This window comes from Rhinatrema bivittatum, chromosome 5 (genome assembly GCF_901001135.1).
Source record: "Rhinatrema bivittatum chromosome 5, aRhiBiv1.1, whole genome shotgun sequence".
NCBI classification, from domain to species: domain Eukaryota; kingdom Metazoa; phylum Chordata; class Amphibia; order Gymnophiona; family Rhinatrematidae; genus Rhinatrema; species Rhinatrema bivittatum.
Genome location: NC_042619.1, coordinates 367011677 through 367035308, shown reverse-complemented (window position 1 = coordinate 367035308; position 23632 = coordinate 367011677). Strand labels below are relative to the sequence as shown.

General features: G+C 44.0%; 1 protein-coding gene across 6 annotated transcripts in view; it reads left to right on the top strand.

Moving 5' to 3' along the window:
* The window catches only part of INPP4A (inositol polyphosphate-4-phosphatase type I A), a 453500-nt gene that overhangs the window by 411995 nt on the left and 17873 nt on the right, over positions 1–23632 (top strand). For 4 of the 6 annotated variants that reach the window (XM_029604755.1, XM_029604752.1, XM_029604754.1 and 1 more), the window contains one exon: positions 11386–11518. The exons of 1 other annotated variant lie outside the window; for it this stretch is intronic. In XM_029604755.1, the coding sequence (XP_029460615.1) occupies positions 11386–11518 (133 nt within the window). Of the gene's footprint in view, positions 1–11385; positions 11575–23632 lie in introns of those variants that run through there. One more of the 6 variants, XM_029604750.1, reaches the window with a different exon arrangement.

The window sequence follows — 23632 nt, the reverse complement described above, 5'->3', positions numbered from 1 at the left end:
CAGAGCTTGATTGCGCACTGACTGAAAAAGTACTGCCTATGATTTTGTTTTAAATCTGTTGCTTGATAGTATCATGGCATGTCCCTCTTCTTTTAGTATTATTTGAAAGAGTAAATCCCTGTCCTTTATTTACCCATTCCACCCCACTCAGGCCTTTATAAATTTCTGTCATGTCCCCTCTCAGCCATCTCTTTTCCAAGCTGAAGAGCCCTAACCTGCCTAGTCCCTCATCATAAGGAAGCTGTTCCATTCCCTTTATCATTTTTGTTGCCCTTCTCTGCACTCTTTCTATTTCCGCTATGTCTTTTTAGAAAAGGGGGGGACTAGAACTGCATACAGTGCTCCAGGTGCACCCATATCATGGATCAGTACAGAGGCAATAAAGCAGCATACTGGTACACTCTGTTTTGAGGTTCTGAGGAATAACAAAAATCTTGGCCTTGCCACACTGTTGCTCTCAAATCTAAATACCAAACTAAGTAGAACCATGGTTTCATGACATTTGTTTCTTGCAAGCAGAGAGCATGGCTTTAATTGAGCTCTGCAGTATTGTGTTAAGAAATGTGTGCTTACCTTTGGCATTAATTTGCTTATTAACCCTAAGTGACACACAAATAATGCCTTTTATATTAATACTGACACCGGATGCCTCAGCGTAAACAGTTTGGAGAGTTAATTACAGCATTAGTATTTCCTACAATGTTTTTTTTTCCATAAGTATTCTTTCCAGAAAATAAAGATGTCTACATTGAAAGCAAATACGGTGTAGATTGTCTAATCTCCTTTTTTTTTTTTATTCCAATCTAATTTCATCTGGTGGGTGATCCTAGTCTATCTTTGTAATTCTGCATATAAATTTTGAAGTCATATACTGTATACACACCTTACTATAGTTTGTTTAATAATCATAAATATTTTAAGCAAACTGTATTTCTTTTTAATGTGAATTTTAGTGCTTAAGGCAGCACTTACAAGAGACGTGTATAGAGGTGGGCTGTAGAGTACAGACAGGTGCTGAATAAGCTTGCCTGCAGCTCTATACCTGAATTAGGAAATACAGATAACCCTATTGCTGCATTCTTGGACCTCTAACTAGGGCATATTGCCAAATGGGCCAAATTGGATGCCAGTTTTGTGAAAGCACAGGAGACACTATCAACTCTACAGCTACTCCACTTCTCCTTTCCTCTTCCCTTCCCCCACATCTACATACTATATATAAAGGGGCCAATATGCAAACAGTTTGTCCAGCTAAGTTCAAGACTTAGGCCTGGATTTATCAAAATGTGGTAAATATCGCATGTGATGGGAAAAGGGGTGTGTTTTATGGTAGTAGGGAGTTTATCAGAATTTGTGGTAATAGCTATGTGAAGAGCTACATTACCACAAATTGTGATAACTTTTTCACACTTTGAGATAAGTGCCAGAATGTGGTATTTCCTACATACAACCACTGGGGGGACCATGTGAGTGAGAGAGAGAGAGAGACTCTCAGACTCAGACTCTAGCCATAACGCCCTGTCCTTTGATAGGTATTGATATCTGTATGGGAGGCCCACCTAGTAACTCGAGGTGAGGGTTAAGTATTAGTGTAGGGGGTTAGGGGCCACTTTGACATTCAATGTGAGATGTTTGAACAGAACAGTGCTCTCTTGTGAACATTTGATGACCCTCGGAGTGAGTAAACTCACCCAAAGATGAGATTTGTGCAGTGTTCTCTCAACCTAGCTTGATGGACTCTACCTGGGTAACATCAAGCTAGGTTGAGAGAACATTGCACAAATCTCATCTTTGGGTGCCTTAGTGCATTTTGATAAATGAGGGGGTTAGTTGGATACACCAGGGGTTTTAAGTTTCCCTCTGCTCTGACGCAGTTTAGCTGGATAAAAATTAGCTGGATAATTTATGGTGGCATTCCAGGGGTGTTCTGGAGCAGATTTAAGCTAGCCAGATAACTTACCCAGGTAAGTCTGGCCATGCCATAGAGAAGTCCTAAAGTTAGCCAGATACATTTTTCTAGCTGATTAGAACTTTATTTGGCTATATTCAGTGGATTGTCTAATCAGCAGCATTTCACTAAATATCTATGACAATTTATCTGACTATCTTTAGCCGGATAAATTGTCCGCTTGCCGTGCTGCTGACCTCAAGAAGATGTTTAGGATAAAAATCCTTATATATTCTTCTTTGTTGGCAAAATATAATTTGGCATTCTCCTCTACATTGGTAAGTATTGCATTACAAATGAAGACCAAATACAAAATTGTGTATCCATAATACTGACTTTGATGGTAAGGAGGAAAACTGAAAAATAAGAAAGCATGCTCTGCTAAGGAATATACCCTGAATGGAAAAAAGTAAAGGACAACAATGTTAGTGGCCAGGCCACCAGCTTGAAAAGAATTCTTTTTCTTTAAACAGGTTTTCCATATGCTCTGATCTCTCTTATTTCAACAATTCATGCGCATGGATTTTCACTTTCAGACTGCTTTGCAATAGTCAGTTGTTATGCTCATTCTTCGTAAGATTCGTGTTTTAGGAGCCAGGTAATGTATAAGACCACCCCAAGGAATTTGTACTGTGTAGTCTTGCATCTGTATCTCGGAGGAAGGGTCCACGTTACTTTGATTCTAGCATTAACACATTTGCACTTTGAACTTTCCATTTGTCATTCCAGAGCTGATGCCCCATACCCATAGGAAACTTGGCAGGGTTTTTATTGCTACAAATAAATAAATAACATCCCGCCTTTTTAAGCATTGACAATTTGTGCCATATTGTCAAATAAGTTATTCTCGTATGACAAGCAGGATGGTAGTCCTCACATGTTGGTGACATCATCGGATGGAACCCAGCCCGGAAAACTTTCGTCAAAGTTTCTAGAAGCTTTGACCAGCACACTGAGCATGCCGAGCCCGCTGGTATTCAAGCGTCCATGGGAGATCCCTCTTCAGTCTCTTCTTTTCCGTGGTAGAGTTGCCTCACAGTTTGTGGAGCTCTCAAAATTTTCTTATTTTCTCAACAAGTATCAGGATTTTTCCTGCTTCCTCGCTGGGTCCCCCTTCGCGGTCGGTGTCTCATCGGTCTGGTAGGTTTTTGCTGAATTTTTTCCCTGCGGTTGATTCACGATCCTCGCCTCATGGTGACCGCTGGTCATCAACTGCACACCAGGTATTTTTTCATGGTGTCAACCAGTTTTCCTCAGTGCCCTCAGTCCCCACAGACCATGTCCATCACGGATCCGCATAAGGTTTGCATCTTCTGCCTGGAGGCCTCGCACGATGTCCATCTGTGTGACCAGATGACCTCCAAAGGCCGTTGGGCATGCCTCAATAAGATGGAGAAACTTTTCGGGGCCCCAAAGTCTGCTCCTTTTACCCCTGAGTTGGAGCCATTGACCCTGAGAGGTCGTGCAGAGCCTCTCAACACGCTCCCCCTCGCTATTCCTCTCGCTAGTATCTCAAAGAATCGCGGGAATGGTGATAGATCCTCGCTGATTTCACCACTCTCCAGGACATCGGGATCCTCCGCTTCCTCGGCGCTGGGGAAAGACCAAGCCAAGCACCAAGGGAGGTCCGGAAAATATCGCCACCAGTCCCCGTTGGCGCACAGCTCCAGTTCTGGTGTGGCACCGGTGGCAGCCAGGCCACCACCGAAGTGATACCGGCCATCGGAGGCCCCATCCTCCAATGCCCCCAGTAGTCCCAGGCGTTCCCCACCGATATTGGTGCCGGGCACCGTGCCACCTTGGGGATCCAAGGAAGAGCCAGTGATGCCTCATCCCCCTCCCTCAGTCCTGGCCACCCCAGTTGGACCGCAGGATGCAATCCGTGGTGCTCAAAGCGCTTCAGAGCGTTGAGCTGCCAGTGCCACCGGCCCCTATACTGGTGCCTGAGCCACCACTGTCAATACTTGCACCTCTGCTCAAGCATCTGGATGTCTTTTTAGGCACCATTCCGACACAACTGGTGCCCAAGGAGCCTTCGGTTCCCCATCAGCTACCGATGCCCTCCACCAGAGCAATCCCGATTCTTGGGACCTCCGAGGAAGAAGATACAGACGGTACGGCGTTTCCAGGCCACGGTTCCCCAAGCCCTTGCCGGGTCCTTCCAGCCTCCCATGGACTCCGGTCCTCTTCACACCAGGGGAACCATTGATTCCCTTGGTGCCCTCAAGGCCCCTGAAGCCATTCTAGCCCAGGACGGATCCCCCTCACAGACCTCACCCATGGCATGCTGGTCTTAGTGAGGAGGAGGGGTCCTACGACCCTTGGGGGATGAGTCCATGGAGTCATCCTTCGATTACTCGGATGAACCTCCTCTCGGAGCCCTCCCCACCGGAGGATGACGCTGGTCACCCCCTGAGGACCTATCCCTTGCAGGGTTTGTTAGAGCTATGGCTGAAGCCATTCCCTTTCAGCTACTCACATTTGTCATAAGATGCTGGAAGTACTCCAGTTTGTTGATGCTCCTAAGGAGATTGTGGTGGTTCCCATCCACGACATCTTTAAGGATCTCCTCTGCATGTGAGAGCACCCCATTTCTATCTCTCCCATCAACACAAAGGCGGATGCCACCTACTTGGTGCAACAAGCCATGGGGTTTGAGAAGCGGCACCTCCCCCACCAGTCGGTGGTCATGGAGTCCACTGTAAAAAAGGGTCAGCGCTCCTGCACCCACACCTCCACCCCCATGGAGCGAGAGCATAGGGAGCTTGATGCCCTGGTTAGGAAAGACTTCCAAGGCGCCATGCTGGTTGCCTGCATTGCCGACTATCAGTTCCAGTACAACCGGAACCTCTGGAAACGGGTCCAGGACTTTGCTGAAAACCTGCCTCAACAGCAGGAGGCACTTTCGGGCATCGTCCTGCTGGGTCTGGAGGCGGGCAAGCATGAGGTGCGTTCCACCTGTGATGTCTTCAAGACAGCGGCCAGTGTGGCAGCAGTAGGCATCGGCGCCTGGCAAACAGCCTGGCTCAGAGCTTCCGACCTCCGCCCGGAGGTGCAGGAAAAGTTAGCCAACCTCCCCTGCACAGGTGAAAACCTCTTTGGGGATAAGGTCCGGGATGCAGTAGCGCAGCTGAAGAACCATCAGGACACTCTTCAACAGCTTTCTATTAGCGCCTCTAATGCTACACCCTCGGCCAGGAAGTCCTCCAGATCGAGGCCCTGGAAACCCTTTTATAGGCAGAGGAAATATTATCCTCCGGCCTCCAGGGCTCGCACACCTCGCACCAGCTCATCAGAACATCAGATATGCCATACTGGGTCAGACCAAGGGTCCATCAAGCCCAGTATCCTGTTTCCAACAGTGGCCAATCCAAGTCACAAGTACCTGGCCAGTACCCAAACATTAAATAAATCTCAAGCTACTATTGCTTATTAATTAATAGCAGTTTATGGATTTTTCCTCTAGGAACTTATCCAAAGCTTTTTTAAACCCAGTTACACTAACTGCTGAAACCACATCCTCTGGCAATGAATTCCAGAGCTTAATTGTGTGTTGAGTGAAAAAGAATTTTCTTCGATTTGTTTTAAATGAGCTACTTGCTAACTTCATGGAGTGCCCCCTAGTCCTTCTATTATCCGAGAGAGTAAATAACCGATTTACATGAATTTGTTCAAGGGGCTGCCCTCGCCAACAGCGAACACCTAGACACCAGCTGGCGCCTCAGCAAGCCCTGACCACAGGCTTTTGACTAGCGGCAAAGGAGTGGAAGCCAGTTGACCATACCCCTGACGCCAGATCCACCAATGGGAGGCAGGTTCCTGATCTTTGCCCATCACTGGGAAGAGGTCACATCGGATTGTTGGGCCCTTATGATCATCTGTCGGGTACCATCTGAACTTCCATTGGCTCCCAGAGGCCTCTCCCCCATGTCCATCATGGGGTTTGTCCACCCAATAGGTCATACTTCAGACGGACCTCTCCGCCCTTCTTGTAGCAGACGCAGTAGAACTGGTCCCTTGCCATCAGCAGGGCTGAGGGTTCTATTCGAGGTATTTCCTCATCCCGAAAAGGGCATTGAACGAATATCTCGCAAGAGAAAATTTCAAGATGGTCACTCTGGGCATGCTGATCCCACTCCTCTGAAGAGGAGACTGGCTCTGCTCACTCGATCTCAAGGATTACACTCACATTGCCATCTTCCCCAGCCACCGGAAGTACCTCCGCTTTGTGGTGGGGAAGGCCCATTACCAGTACAGGGTGCTGCCCTTCAGACTAGTCTCAGCCCCCGCGTTTTCACCAAATGCCTAGCGGTGATGGCTGCCTATCTCAGGCGTCAGTCGGTACATGTCTTCCCGTACCTAGACGACTGGTTAGTCAAGAGCGATTCCTATGCAGGGGCCGTGAGCACTCTTGCCATAACAGTGCAAGCACTACAGACTTTAGATTTTGTTATCAACTACCCCAAGTCTCATCTCTGTCCGTCTCCTCGGCTGGATTTCATAGGAGCCAGACTGGATACAGTGCAGGCAAGAGCGTTTCTGCTCTGGGATTGGGCTCTTGCCCTCACCTCGCTGGCCACCTTTGTTTGGAACAGCCGGCGGGTATCCGCCCACCTTCTTGCTCCATCTGCTAGGCCACATGGCAGCTTTCATCCATGTGACTCCCTTCGCCCGCCTGTGCATGCAGAGGGCTCAGTGGACCTTGCAGTTCCAATGGCAATAGGCTTCCCAGAGCCTCAAGACTCACATCGTAATCTCGGACCCTCTGCGAGAGTGTCTGTCCTGGTGGGAAGATCTTTCCAACTTGGAAAGTGGGCTTCCCTTCCAAGATGCTCCGCCTCAGGTGGACCTAACCATGATGCCTCTCCTCAGAGCTGTGGAGCCCATGTGAATGGCATCCACACGCAGGGTCTCTGGACTGTCTCTGAAGCCCGCTGTCAAATATACTTCCTGGAGCTTCAGGCAATCCGTTACACCTTGTGGGTGTTCAGAGACCAGTTGTCGCACAAGGAAGTCCTCATTTGGACGGACAGCCAAGTAGTGATGTGGTATATCAACAAGCAGGGCAGCACAGGCTCCTTCCTGCTCTGTCTGGAGGCGGCACAAGTGTGGACCTGGGCCCTGTCACAGGGGATGGCTCTGTGAGCCATGCACCTGCCAGGGCATCTGAATGTGCTGGCGGACCACTTAAGCCACTCCTTCCAGCCCCACGAGTGGTCCCTCAACCTGGAGGTAGCGGCCAAACTGTTTCACTGCTGGGGCACATCAAATGTGGACCTTTTCGCCTCCCCCCACAACCACAAAGTAAGCAAGTTCTGCTCCTTGTGGTCAGGGGGGGGGGGGACGACAACATCCAACCTGCGTTACCTTCTCCCTCCACTGGGGGAGGGTCCTGCTCTATGCCTACCCTCCTCTACCACTCCTCTTGAAGACGTTGTTGAAACTTCAACAGGACAGAGGGACCATGATACTTGTGGCGCCCTTTTGGCCCTGACAGGCCTGGTTCCCACTTCTGTAGGACATATCAGTGCAGACCCCTGCCTGGCTGGGGACGGCGCTTGACCTCATCTCCCAGTATTGTGGTACCCTGTACCATCCGAACCTCCGGGCATTGGTGCTGATGGCTTGGATGTTGAGCAAATAGTCCTTCAGCCCCTTGCACTCTCAGACTCTGTCTCCCAGCCTTCCACCAGGAATTCCTACAGTTTGAAGTGGAAAAGGTTTTCCATCTGGTGTACGGGGCATGATTTGCATCCTTTCTCATGACCCCTCCCTCGGCTGTTGGACTATCTGTGGCACCTCTCCGAGTCTAGGCTTCAAACCAGCTCAATCAGGGTCCACCTTAGCGCTGTCAATGCATACCATCGAGGTGTCGCTGGCATGCCTGTCTCAGTGCAGCCTTTAGTTGACCGTTTTATGTGAGGCCTCCTTCAGCTGAAGCATTCTCTTCAGCCTCCTGTTGCATCCTGGGATCTCAACGTTGTCTTGGCACAGCTCATGCACTCTTCTTTTGAGCCATTGCAGTCCTGTGACCTGAAGTTCCTCACCTGGAAACTCATTTTCCTGGTGGCGATTACTTCGGCTGGCAGAGTCAGTGAGCTTCAGGTTCTGGTTATGTACCCACCATACACGAGGTTCTTCCACGATCATGCAGTCTTGAGTATGCATCCTAAGTTTCTGCCCAAGGTAGTGATTGATTTTCACCTCAATCAGTCCATCGTTTTACGCACCTTCTTTGTGAGGTCTCATTCACACTCGGGGGGAATGGGCTCTTCATACCTTGGACTGCAAAAGGGCCTTGGCTTTTTACCTGGATCACACAACCAGCCACAGTCAGTCCATCCAGCTCTTCGTATCCTTTGATTCCAACCGCCTGGGAATAGTGGTGGGTAAACAGAGCTTGTCGAACTGGCTGCCGGAATGCATTGCCTTTTGCTAAGCGCAGGCAGGCCTGCCGCTAGCTGGCAGAGTAAAGGCTCACTCTGAGCAGGCTATGGTGACATCAGTGGCTCGTTTGCATGCAGTCCCTGTCGTCAAAATTTTCCAAGCTGCAACCTGGAGTTCCCTTCACACGTTTGCGGCTCATTACTGCTTGGACAAGGATGGGCACCAGGACAGCACCTTCGGCCAATCCGTCCTGCGCAACCTGTTCCAGACCTGAACCCAACTCTTCCTGTCTGTGCTTCTGTGGGAACCAGACAGTCATCAGCCGACCTACAGCATCACAGTTGTGTTCTGCCCGTTGGCACCTTGTTCGATCGCTGTTGGTCTCATATGTTAGCGAGGACAGTCCTGAATTTGGTACTCACCCACATGTGAGGACTACCATCCTGCTTGTCGTAGGAGAAAGCACAGTTGCTTACCTGTAACAGGTGTTCTCCTAGGAGAGCAGGATGTTAATCCTCAGGAATCCCACCCGCCTCCCCACGGAGTTGGGTTCTCCCTCTGGTTTGTTGTTTTATTTTTTCGCTCATATTTTCATCTATGTTACGAGACTGAAGGGGGACCCCGCATGGACACATGGCTAGCAGCAGGCTGGGCATGCTCAGTCTGCTGGTCAAAGCTTCTAGAAACTTTGACAAAGATTTTCCGTGCCAGGCTCCATCCGATGATGTCACCCACATGTAATAACTAACATCCTGCTGTCCTAGGAGAACACCTGTTACAGGTAAGCGCTTTCTTCCAGTTCCTGAGACTTCTGGACCCCATTTCCTGATCATGTTGCATTTTACACTAAATCGCATTATAATGTGCTCTGACTATATTAACCTACAGCCCAAGAGGAAACTCAAACTTTCAGTGATTTTTTTTTTTTTTTTTTTTTTAAATCAAACCTTTTTTTTTTTCCAGACCTTACTAACATAGTAGCAAAACAGCATTAAGTACCCAAAGGATCTAATTTACAGTGAATTTACTTTACTTATTTATTTTAAAAAATTTGTAGTTTGCTAATCCGAAAATCTTAGCCGATAAAAATAAACACACATAATACATTTCTCTTGCATGCACAATTCTTGGACCTTGGGGAAAAGTGCATATACAGTATTTAAAATTATTTTTTTTTTCAGCAGTTATATAGTGCCCTAACCAGGGTGCTTCACAACAAATTATATACATCCCTAACATGATGGATTAATATATTTATATACAATAGTGACACATTTGAGAGTCATTTATTTTAATCTAAATTTGAAATCTCACATTACCAGAGTCTGTAGAGCTGCCTTTAAGCAACTTTGGATGATTAAAAAAGTTGAAACCCTACTTTAAGTCCATAGATCTGGCTACTCCGATATATGTACACTTGAAGTTGTGCCTGGTTTACTGCAATGCCTTATTTATGGAGTTGCCTATTAAGACCCTGGTTTGGTGTAGTTGGTCCTGAAAGTGGCAACATATATCTGGTTGGATGTAGCTTGAGGACATATATCTCCCCACATCTGGAATGGCTATACTGGCTGCAAATGCCAGCCTTGTCCAATTCAAGGCCTAGTGTTAGTTTTTTAAGGCCTTTAATGGTTTGGGCCCTAATTATCTCTGGGACCAGCTCTACGAGTACATTCCAGTTTGGCCCCTGAGATCTCAGGATGAGGGGCTATATGTTGTTCCTTCCCGACATAGGGCCGGATTTTCATAAGCTTATGTGCGTAAACCCATTGGATGCGCATAAGTCCCATGGTCAAAGAAAAGGGGTAGGGGTGGGGGTGGGGCAGGGCTAGAGGCCCCCGGCACAGCAGCCATTTGCCGCTGTGTTGGAGAATCATGTACCGGCAGGATGCCGGCAGGCACAAGAGGTAAAATAGACATTTTGGGGGGGTTTAGGTTAGGGGAAGGGAGGTTAGTCTAGGGGGTTGGGAAGTTCCCTCCCAGGCCACTCCGCACTGGCCGATATGGTTAGGAACTGATTTTCCTTTCAGTGTGTGGCTGAGTTGTTAGTTTTTGGAAACTACCCGGCTTCTAGGGCTGTTTCATAGACTAGGGACAAGCATCTCTTATTTAGTGACAAGAAATTTGCTACTTAGTGGTAGGGGAGCGAAGGTTTTATTGTATTGTTAATATATTGTTGTTTGTTAATTTTTTATTTAATTGGGTATTTTGTTATGTTTTAGTTAGATTCTGATTTTTGGTTTCTTATCTGATGTTGATTTTAATTTATTTTTGTATTTGTTTGTGTACTACTAAAATGTTTTGTGTTTTTTAACTCACTTTGGGCACTTTCGTGAGGGACGAGCAAGCAAATATTTTTAATAAATAAATATTTTTTGTCTCTGATAGGCAGAGGTCTAGCAGGAAATGTGAAATGCTATGAACAGCATATTAAGTGTAATTGCACTTTAAAGTGATGCCACATGATGAAAAGAAAAGAAATAAGCAGTCCTCCTGCCTTATTAGTTTATTGTTCCATGTGAACCGATATGATATCTCGATCGAATGTCGGTATATAAAAACAGTTAAATAAATTAAAATAAATAAATAAATACTTTTGGTAATGTGGTATTGTGTGCTGCAGACCTCAAGTCAGGTTTTCTGTGTATAAACGGAAACAAAACATACTGGATGATGCAGGAAAACAAACTGGGACATGGAAAATTTGTGTATTCATCTGAAATGCATATAGGTGGAATTCATTATATCTCATGGAATGATGTCTTGATGAAACCAGCTAAAAGGTAGTCTTGCTTCTGTTTGAAATGCAAATCTAGCTATCAAATAAATAGCATGTGTCCATCCTATGTGCTTTTTAGTTTCATTGTTAAATGATCTGATTTTTGTAAATGAGCAAAGCATCGTTCTGTAACAGATTTCCTGTTTTGCTTTTCTGTTATTTTTTTTTAATGCCAATAAGTATACAGGTCATTTCATCTTAGCTTAAGCCTTTTTTTCCTTTTTCCCCTTTTACTGCTGTCATTTTTTTTCTGCTTGTTCTTTTTTCCCAGTGAGGGTTGTCGACGAGAAAATACGATGAAGAATGTTGGATGCCGCAAGTACGCATTTAGTTGCCTGCAGCTGAAGGCTTTTCCAAAGCATTACAGACCTCCAGAAGGAACTTACGGAAAAGTTGAAACATAAACTTTACTGCGTCTTGTAAATTAGTTGTTCTGTTAATACATGAATACATGGGCATATACTTTAGTGTAATATATGAATTTATCAAGACCAGATAAACTTTTTTTTTTTTTTTTTTTACACACATTTCTCTAGGATTATTACACTGAGCATGTTGTCAGGTTGGAAATGGAAGAGCAAGCTTGGCCACATTACTTGAAACTGCTGTAATGTGCTTCCCATAGAATCATTAATTGTATGAAGAATAGCTCCTTCCTCTATCTCCAAGAATGGTCATAAGGGACTGGATGGTGATTGTGCTGCTCTTGCACTGATGCATCACTTTGAGATTAAGATACTTTTTTTTTTTTGTTAGGGTTAAGAAGCAATCCCCAGTTGATGGTAAATACTAAAACAATTAGAAGCTGGGGCCCTATACTGAATGTGACGTGAATTATCACAGCCTGTTTAAGTATGCACTTAAAAAAAGGCAGGCCAGTATGGAGCTGTAATCACCAAGCACGTCTGATGTATAAAAGATTTATTTTCCTGTTGGCACAAAATGGGGGAAGACTATATAAGTCAGGCCCAGGGGTATTAACTCATGCTGAAGTACGAATCATGAATTTATTAGTCCTCCATACCACATTCAGAAGAATTTTCCGTTTATATTTATTTAAAGTTAGGGGGAAAAGAAAGTCTTTTAGATTTTGGTGCCTGTAACTCATAACCTAGAGCTGAAAGTGAGTTTTAACCTCTTTGGGAAATTAAGTTGTAATGTGCAATATACTTCATGACGCTGGCAGCTTTCAATACATTGTAAGGTAAAAGTTTGTTGATTGTTTTATTTCCATGAACTTTTCTAATTTAAGTGACTTACTTTTTATGATTAGTTTGACATGAATGCTAGGCATATTGTACAAAATGCATCCCTGCCTCGTCCCCAGGTACATGTACATGTTTCTGTAATACAAAGTGAAGCATTCATGCTATGCTAATTTGATTTCTGTTACCTTGAACAACTGATAGGAATATGGCTAAGATACATTAAAGGTCAGATTTAAAAACTCAAGATTTAGTCTTTTATGAAATCACAATTCTGTTTTGAGGCTTATCTGATATTTTCTACAGTGTTTTAGAAAATAAGCATGAGTTTTTAAAGCAGAGATGAAAGATTCTTATAGCCACAGGGGTAGATTTTCAAAGGGATACGCATGTAACCCTTTGAAACCTACCCCTGCGCGCGCCGGGCCTATTTTGCACAGGCTCGCCGGCGCGCGCATGTCCCAGGGCTTTGAAAAAGGGGCAGGCTGGGGGCGTGGCGGCAGTCCGGGGGTGATCCCGAGTCCTCCAGCACAATGGCCTGTGCCAAGGGATGGTGCGCCGGCAGCTGGCCGGCGCGCACAAGTTACGCCTGCCTTGGGCAGGCGTAACTTTTGAAACAAAGGTGGGGGGTGGGTTAGATAGGGGAAGGGAGGGGAAGATAGGGGGGGCCCGAAAAAAAAGTTCCCTCCAAGGCTGCTCCGATTTCGGAGCGGCCTTCGAGGGAATGGGGAAAGCCATCGGGGCTCCCCTTGGGCTCCACTTGTGCACCTTCCGCGCACCGACACCCGCATGTTATAAAATCGGTTGTACATTTGTGCGCGCCAGGTAGCGCACACAAATGTACCCGCGCGCGTAATATTAAAAATCTGCCCCACATCGTACTAAATGCTGTGTAATAGGAAAACAGCCTGGGCTTCCATGTCTCTTAATATGTTTAATTTAGTGGCCATTGTTTTTGAGGATTAGATTGCGCATGCACACTTTAGGGACAGTTTGCAGCTTTGGAGAAGTAAGTGCAGTGCAATTTAAACATCAGAATGGTACAATGGTAACTGTAGCCATAGGATACAATATAAAGTGACATGAGAAATTGCATTTTTTGCTTCATGTTCCATGTGCCGGCAATGTTATACATTTTTATACGGAATGGGCCCAGTTTTATAACTTGGCGCTCAGGGCTGAAGCTTGTACACACGAACTTCAGCCATAATTTTCTAAGCGAACTTATGCGTGCAAGTCTGCTTTGAAAATTAGCAGGTACATGCAAACCCTCACACTGTATATATGCGCGCATTTATGCCTCCACGGGAGCAGGAGCAAATGTTCACACATACATTTATGTGCATACTTCCAGTTTTAGAAAGTATGCATGCGAAAATGGTTTCCCTGCAGTAACTCTGCCCCTGGGAATGCCACTTTCATGTACGCATTAAAAGTGCATATGAAATGGCTTCTGCGCATGCTTTAATGCAGAGAAACACCCCCCCCCCCCCCCCAGGGTAATTTTCAAAAGATCTGTAAAGAGTGAAACAGCATTTTATTTGCATATATGGTTTTGAAAATTCAGTCCATGGTGTAAAGCCATTGCAAAGGGAACACTTAATCCACTTGGGCATCGTTAAACAACTGCCTCATTTTGATGTTCCCGGTAGTATTTTAACACTTTACATTATGACCAGGTTGCCTAGTTTAAACAGGAAACAATTTTGATTTTGGCAATTTTTTTTTTTTCAAGAGTGCCAGTATAATTTCTGATCATGGGCACATTCTATGTCAGATCCATATAGCTCATGCATTTCCTAATTACAAGTAGCAGGATAGTTCAGCGTGCTTGGGGGAATGCAGACATGAGGCAATAGCAGACAGAAGAAATAGTGTTCTGCTAAATAACTTGGTGACTGATGGTTGAAACAGCACTAGATCCTTCCCACTGCAACGGTTCAGTTGTCCCACTGTAGGCTGGATTATTCTTTTTTTGGCTTGTTATAACTTTCATTTCAGCAGCCCAAGAATTATCTAATGGTGAAGTACATGAAATATTGAGAGCACATAGTTGTTAGATTAAGTTCATGTAGCACATCATGTTCGGATACTTCTTATGTCATTCTAATAAAATGGTATCGCAAGCTACAAAGAGTTCAGATGTTTCCCATTAATCCATTTTGCCTGTTATCAGGGTTCTAACTCTCCATGTTTTAGTCTTGTTTTCTCTTCCAGTTTTGTAGTTGGTGTAAATTGTCTTATTTCATGTATCCTTACTGTTTTGATAATTAGCAGTGTAGTAATGCCCTCTGTATAACTATGACTCATTCGTGATAGGGTTGTGTGCCAGTGTTTGAGGCAGGCTTTGATAACAAAGGTTTTATCCCATTGTGTGTCTATGAGAAAAATGGCCCAAAGATAGGAATGAAAGGACTGGAATTCCATGTGGAATATGTAGGGACCTTCGTTTTTCAGTTTTTATTTTATTTTTCCTTGGAATTTATCTGTGTTTATTATAATGATCAAAAATGGGAGAAAAATGAGTTGGGGGGGGGGGGGAAAAACTTTTTCCCACTGAAGTTCTCCCATTTTTGACCCTTCTCTCTATCCTTTCCCGAAACAGAGAATCAGAAATATGTATTACAGATGCTTTAGTGAATTCCCTGAAAAACAAGGATGCAGGCTAATGACACCACCATTCTGTTGAACCTTCCAATTGAGAAAAGTTTCCCAGCATAGAGGGAGGGAGAGTTTGTCTGCTCTTCTAATGCGGGCATATGCTTCACAGTTCTGTAATCTTTACAGTTTGCCGATGTAAGAAGAGCCGCCAAGGATAAGGCAGAATAGTAAGAACCAGTAAATGATTTCTTTAGGACCGCAAGATTTTCAGGGATGTGAGATCTTTTTATCAGCCCCCTCAAAATATTTAGTTTTCTTTATGACTAATTGATTTACTTTGTTTTATTTTTTTAATTAAACATCTTAGCAGTACTTCAGATTGATTTATACATGAATTGAATTTTTATTTTGCTTTAAATCTTTTAAAGTTGTGTACAATATTACCTCAGCCTTGCTACAACTGTAATATTGTGACTACTGTGGGGCCTGGTTTATACCAGTTGTTTTCCCTAATGGAAGAAAATCTTGTATAAATCAAGACCCACGTCTTGTACCATAAGTGCAGAAAAATCAATGGGCCTTTCAAATGTTTAGATTCCTTTTAATTCTAAGCATGTAGGCAGATTCAAATATTGCACTCAGCTGCATGTTGGCAGTTTGTTTAAAGGAAAAGCGCCAGTCAGTCAATAAGTTTCACCAATTAGTTTTTTTCAGCGCCAGTCAGTCAATAAGTTTCACCAATTAGTTTTTTTCAGTGAGTAATAATTAGTTAATGTGTGCCTGCGCATACAGACTGAACAAGCTGCACACAAGGTGAATTTTCAAAAAATAGCAGGCAAATAGCACGTACTTGCATACATGCCATTTTATGAACATAAAACACGTACATAAATAATTTTGTGCTCAAATATATACGTGTAAACATGGGGTGCTCAGGGGCATCCTGGAACAAGGCCACGTATGTGCATGGAAGCTGCTGTTTTAAGAGATTTAGCAACTTACACACCTGCTAATCATCCTGTGTAAGTGATCTCAAACGTGCTTATATTATATTATGGGCTGGGTGGGAGGTGTGCGTGAAGTGGAGGGAGTTCAGGCTGATGAACCAGATGACCTGGAGATGGACTGGATGAACTGGTGGAGGAATCGGAAAACTGGTTAATTTCCTTTTCACGCGCATTTCAGAAAATGTGCTGACTTACACACGAAAATAGGGACAAACATGGCCAAGTCCTGCTTATGTTTCACATGTACATTATCCCCGCGATTAGTTTTAAAATAGATTGAAAAATACATGCATGTGTTTTATCATGTATGCCTTCAGCGGTTCAGTGGCACTTATTTATTATTTTATTTATTTAACAGTTTTTTATGCCGACCTTCATAGTAAATAACCATATCGGATCGGTTTACATTTAACAAAGGAAAAACTGGGGTAACAATTCTGGTAAACAAAAGATAACAAACGAAAGGAATAAGTCAAAGTTACAATCAACAAGGAATGGAAAACTTGGAGGCTTAAACAAGCTGGGAGAAAGATAAAGGCAGAAGAATAATTATAGAGAGATACAACTGAGTAACGGGTTAAGGCTGAGTGCTTTAACCTGGAAATGCCAGTGTCCGTTGTTCAAGAAGCTGAGTGCCAAAAAACCTAGTAGGCGGTGAGGCTCAAACTAGTGGTTGTCTGGTGGGTCAGGGAAGGCTTGGTGAAAGAGCCACGTCTTGAGTCTTTTTCTGAAAGTTAAGAGGCAGGGTTCCAATCTGAGATTTGAAGGGATGTTGTTCCAGATAGATGGGCCTGCTGTTGAAAAAGCTCTGTCTTTGGTCGTAGAGAGGCGTGTGGCTTTAGTAGGGGGAAATTTCAGAGTGCCTTTGTGAATATCTCTGGTTGGTCTGTTAGAAGAGTGGAGTTTGAATGGGATTTCCAGGTCGAGTTGGAGTTGCTGATGGATGGTTTTGTGTATTAAGGTAATAGATTTGTACAGGATTCTAAAATTCACTGGTAGCCAATGTAGGTTTCTGAGGATGGGAGAGATGTGTTCACCGCGGCTGGTGCTAGTCAGCAATCTCGCTGCCGCGTTTTGTAACATCTGCAGTGGTTTGGTGGTAGATTTGGGGAGGCCTAGGAAGAGGGCACTGCAGTAGTCTATTTTGGTGAACAGTAGCACTTGGAGGACTGTCCTGAAGTCTTGGAAAAATAAGAGTGGTCTAAGTCGTTTCAGAACCTGTAGTCTGTAGAAGCATTCTTTGGAAGTTGTGTTGACCATTTTTTTTTAGGTTTAGTCGATTGTCTAATATTGCCCCAAGGTCTCTAACGTGCGTACAAGTGATGTGAGAGTTGTTTGGTGAAGGTGGAGGAAGATTGTTTTCATTTGAGGAGATGAGGAGAAGCTCAGTCTTTGAGGCGTTGAGAACCAAGTTTAAGCTGTTGAGTAGATTAGTGATGGATATAAGGCAGTTATTCCAAAAGGTGAGAGCTTTTGAGATAGATTCTGTTATAGGGATTAAAATCTGCACGTCGTCTGCGTACAGATAGTGAATAAGGTTGAGGTCTGTAAGCAGTTGGCAGAGGGGGAGGAGGTATATATTAAAGAGGGTTGGAGATAAGGAGGATCCTTGTGGTACGCCGAGGGTTGATTTTGTTAGAGGTGACTCCTTGTTGTTGATATTGACTTTAAAAGTCCTATTGTTGAGGAAGGACTTGAACCAGTTGTGGGCTGATCCGGAGATGCCGATATCCTCTAGGCGATCCAGAAGGATGGTGTGGTTGACGGTGTCGAATGCCGCCGAAATGTCTAATAGAACTAATAAAAAGGAGTGTCCTTTGTCTAACCCCATTATAATATGGTCTGTAAGCGAAATGAGGAGTGTTTCCATGTTGCGTGATTTCCGGAAGCCATATTGCGATGGGATCTTGTGGTCCTCTAGATATTCAGAAAGCTGGGTGTTTACCAGTTTCTCCGTAATTTTGGCAACGAAAGGGAGATTGGAGATGGGTCTGAAATTAGCTAGCACATTAGGGTCTAGATTGTGTTTCTTGAGGAGGGGTTTGAGTGAAGCTGTTTTTAGACTGTCTGGGTAGCTTCCTTGAATTAGAAGGCTGTTGATGATACTTGTCAGAGGTCCTGAGATCGTGTTAGGGATGAGAAGCAGGAGTTTCGAAGGGATATTATCAGCTGGATGGCTGGATGGTTTCTGTCTTTTTAGAAGGGATTCGATCTCTTTGGTGGAGATTGATTCGAAGCTGTCAAGCTTGGGTTTAAAAAAGGAGTTGGAATACTCGCCTGATTTGAGAGGTGTTGTATTTGGAGGTAGAAGGGCGAGTGTATTTGAAATCTTCAACTGAAAAAATGAAGCGAGCTCATTAGCCTTGGATAGAGCTTGTTCGTCTGGAATAGGTGGCGGGGTTGATTTAGTGATTTGTGTTACGTAGGCAAATAGGGCCTGGGCGTCATACTGGTAATGATGTATTTTGTTGGCGTAGTATTCCTTTTTTTTTTGTAGGATGCAGGTCCTGTAGCGATGTAAGTATCCCTTGTATGCTGAGAGGGTAGATGCGTTGGGGGTTTTTCGCCATCTATTTTCTTTATGGCGTAGGTCTTGTTTCATCTGTTTTAGTTCGGTGTTGAACCAGGGTTGAACTTAGGTTGAACTTAGGTTGAACTTAGGTGTTGAACCAGGGTTGAACTTAGCCAGATAAATAAATAAAATAAAACTATTTATAACCAAATATGGACTGTGCAAGGGGTGTGGGTAAACTGGGGGGAGTGCAGGCTGAAGCACTGGGGGAAGAGGGGGCGTCTTGATGACCTAGAGATAAACTGGGCAAACTACTTAACTAACTGGTAAAACTGGTCATTTCCTTACATAAGAACATAAGAAATTGCCATGCTGGGTCAGACCAAGGGTCCATCAAGCCCAGCATCCTGTTTCCAACAGAGGCCAAACCTGCACGTATTCCTTCACCTGCACGTATTATAAAATTAGCTCACTTGCGTGTCTAAAAGCTGACAATTCCTAAGGAAAATGAGCGAATAGTAGTTGCTCGTGTAAATGCTTAAAATTAGAAGCACACATACGCACACACTTGCGCGGACGATATAAGATTCCTGCATACGTGGGTGCGCGTGTGCTCGTTTAAAAGTTACCTGTGCGTGCATGTGCTCACTTTTACACGCGGAACTCTCTTAAAATTCACCTTTTAGTGCATAAATGGGCTTTTGAAAATTTCTATAGTAGTATAAATTTACGCGCTTAACTCCTTTGAAAATGATCTCACTAGTGTCTGTTTCCAAAGAAAATTTGTCTAGTGAAATTCTTCATGGAGATGTATCTAACCTTAAATTTATCTTTTTATCATCACACTTCTTTTCCGTATATTAGACAAAGACCCTTTTAAAGGTTCCTGATTGAGTTTCCATGTTCTCTGTTGTGTATATATTGTTATTATAGCAGTTAATTGGGAGATAGCATGAGGAGCAAGCTGGCAAAATTATTGGTATAAATCTAATAAAAGGAGTCAAATATTTGATGGGACTGTGGATATTCTGTACCTATGGAACATGATTAGAGTCGGGTTATATAGGATTGTCTCCCATTTTGTGCCCTATGGAAAGGGGTAGGTCTAAGTCATTTAAACCTCTCATTTTAGGGAGACTCCTTTTAACTTCTTTAATTTTGTTTATATGCACAGTTTTTTACCTTTATTGTGATCAGTTTCTCATTTTTAAGAGGTAGAATGCCAAATTCAAAAACTATGGTACATCGCATATCCCGTTAGACGGGTTTTTTTCCCCTGATTTAAATACATGTTATGCATACAACTAGAAATTCTTATAAGTAACATTGGCATTTCCTATTTGTAAAATAGCATGTTTAAAGAGAAAACCGAAACGATATAGATATTTGACAGTTCTCCAAAAATGAGAGACTTTGAAATGGTAAAACCATGTGGGAAACTTCCCATTAGGAAGCTAATCATGCCTTTTGCACAAAACAGGTCATCATATGATCTGTTTTTCTTTATTATTTGTAGTGTCTTTTAATTATTAAACATACAATGGTAGAAAGTATTGCACCGTGTGTTACTGTGTGTCAGTCTTCTATCAAAGCACCTGTAGCACACTTGCCTTTTGTTTCATTTATAAATGTAAAAATGTTATGGAATACAACACTGGTATGTTGCACACACTTGTATTTGCCAAGCTTTGTGTATTCAGATACTTGTATTTATCTATGTTTTTGACAGTATTAATATAAGAAACACGGTTACAGTTTTATATACTTTTAGCTCATTCAACCCATGTATGCTGTAAATGTGCTAGTCTATAGGATGAAAATAATAAAAAGCTGAAAAGATTAGTGTGTCTGGATCTTTTTTCCCCCCACAGTAATGTAAGCTAAAGAATCTGGTTTTATATACAGTAGCACATTTCATTCAAACTTTTCAGCTGAGTGAAATGACATTTTAAGGGAAAGACATTTTATGAGTATTCTATGGCTTTGGAGTGATACACTGATGATGCAGGGGTAGACACAATCAGGGAAGCTCACCTGTCTTTCCAGCCATGTTTGCTGCTATTTAAACCTACCTCTATTCTCTCACCCTCTTTTCAAAACTCGGCTTTATCTGTGTTTGTAGATATGCCTGTAGTATGTCTGTATCTGTGTTGTGAAACCATTGCTGCAGAAGCGTGGTGAACAAAGGATGGCATGACAAAACTAGGGCTAGACTTGGGTCATCCAGTGAGGCTGGAGCAAGGCAGGCTCTGCAGACTATTCTGGAGCTCAGGAACGGAGTGCATGCTGGTCAGGCTCTCAGGTTCAGGATGTAGGCTGGATTGGAACACAGGAACAGACTGGAGCCGCGCGAAGGTAAGGGTGAACTGGAGCACAGGAAACAGACTGGAGCCGCGCGAAGGTAAGGGTGAACTGGAGCACAGGAAACAGACTGGAGCCGCGCGGAGGTAAGGGTGAACTGGAACACAGGAAACAGACTGGAGCCGCGCGGAGGTAAGGGTGAACTGGAACACAGGAACAGACTGGAGCCGCGCGGAGGTAAGGGTGAACTGGAACACAGGAACAGACTGGAGCCGCGCGGAGGTAAGGGTGAACTGGAACACAGGAAACAGACTGGAGCCGCGTGGAGGTAAGGGTGAACTGGAACACAGGAACAGACTGGAGCCGCATGGAGGTAAGGGTAAACTGGAACACAGGAACAGACTGGAGCCGCGTGGAGGTAAGGGTGAACTGGAACACAGGAACAGACTGGAGCCGCATGGAGGTAAGGGTAAACTGGAACACAGGAACAGACTGGAGCTGCGTGGAGGTAAGGGTGAACTGGAACACAGGAACAGATGAGCTACATGCAGGTAAGAGTGAACTGGAACACAGGAACAGACTGGAGCTGCGTGGAAGTAAAGTGAAACTCAGGAACACATGAACAAAGTGCGGGTAAACGTGGAACTGGAATTCAGAGGGACTGGAACTAAGGACAAGACAAGGACAACACAAACATGAACCATAAAGCCCAAAGGCAGTGTAGGCAAGAAAGGCCCCGAGGGCCAAGACAGAGACCTCGGGAGGCTTCAGGGCTAGGTCAGAAGTCATGGAAGGCCCCAACAAGGAAGGGCTCGAAGGGCCAGAGGCCACAAGGTGAAACAAGGAAAGGCCTTAGAAGGCTGAAAGGCAGAAGTGGCTAAAGCAAACAGTGCAAAGGAATTCAATGCAGAAGCATTGAGGCAAGGGACACAGACTGGGTTAAGTAATGCTGGAGTCTGGGTGTGGTACAAGCAAGTGAGTGGAACCAGAGAAGTGTGCTCAAGGGATGTCCCCTGGTGGAGCAAAGGGTGTAAGAGTGGCTGAGGCAAGAAACTAGGGACATGCTGGAGAGTGCAGTTCAGAACAGGGCTCACTGGAGTCTTCTGGCGGAGGGGAGCCTGCACAGCAGCTGGAACCATAACCATCTTTTCTTCAAAAAGGAGAACGGAAATCAAATAAAAAGGACTAGCATGCTTGTTCCTTTTTATGCTTTCAACCAGGAGCTGCCTCTTTTCTTCCTTTTTCTTTTTTTAATCAGAGGACCTTGCATCAGAGCTGGTCTTTCACCTCAGGAGCTGCCTCCAAATCGTTTTACTTCCTATTCAACCTACCAGGCCTTAAGCACACAGCACGGGATGCTTGCCTGCCATCTGCTGAAGACAGAGAATACGGGCAGACTGAGGGCAGCACCGATGAGAACTGTGGCTAGGTTGGCAATAAATATGAAGAGGCCAATATTTGTTGCTATTTAGCCAGTTAAGCAGGGATTTATGGCAGCCACTGAATATCCAGCTATGTTCGGCGGCCACCACTTAGTCACATAACTATCCGGCTAAGTAGATAGCCAGGCAATGGGTGGATTGAAATGGGGCTACTTATCTAGCTATCTTATCATTTTAAGTTAACTGAATAAGTTGGACCTTCTCAAAAGCGTACGTACACAGGTGAAGTGCATCTACATATGTAAAACCCATTTTTAAGCATGTAAATGCTTTTGAAAATCAAGCCTAATGTTGGTAATTTTAAAACCAGCGTACACATGCCCATATACACAAGTATGTGGGCGTGAGCCTACATGCATTTGAATTTTATATCATCTGCGCAAGTGTGCATGCATTATATAAAATAATCTTAATGCACATATGTGTGCTCCTAATTTTAAGCAGTTGCATGAGGAAACATTATTTGCAAAATTTCCTTAGGACTTCTCAGCTTTTACATACACAAGTGAGCACATTTTATGACGTGCGCATGAAGGAAATTATCACTTTTACTTATTAAAACTGTTTGCCCAGTCTTGGTCATCAAGATTCCTTTGCTTCTTTAGCCTCCACTCCTCCCAGTTTACCCAGACCCCTCGCCCCTTCAGTTTCTGACTTAAACCTGATAATTATCAGAAGTAAATATGCACAGGAAACAGCCCTAGCTGTGCTGCATTCAGACGTTATAAAATTACAATTTTTGCACATAAATGTTGGTCCCGCTCTAGAATGCCTCGACCCATTCCAAATCCACCCCTTTTTTACAAGAGTAAAGTTATTCATGCACCGGTACTTGCACACATAGGTGTGATGTATATAGAATAGCTCCTCAAATACACTTTCCGAAAAACCTATTTGTGTTCATTTTATACAATCCTGCTCCTGGCCCTTCCACAGTGAACATTTGTTAAGCAATTTTGCTTTCTCTTTGGCAATCTCTACATATTCTTCCCCTTCGAGTCTCACAATGACACTAAGAACATAAAAATATGCCATACTGGGTCAGACCAAGGGTCCATCAAGCCCAGCATTCTGTTTCCAACAGTGGCCAATCCAGGCCATAAGACCCTGGCAAGTACCCAAAAACTAAGTCTATTCCATGTTACCGTTGCTAATAATAGCGGTGGTTATTATATAAGTCAACTTAATAAATAGCAGGTAATAGACTTCCCGTCCAAGAACTTATCCAATCCTTTTTTAAACACAGCTATACTAACTGCACTAACCACATCCTCTGGCAACAAATTCCAGAGTTTAATTGTGCGTTGAGTGAAAAAGAACTTTCTCCGATTAGTTTTAAATGTGCCACATCCTAACTTCATGGAGTGCCCCCTAGTCTTCCTATTATCCAAAAGAGTAAAAAACCGATTCACATCTACCCGTTCTAGACCTCTCATGATTTTAAACACCT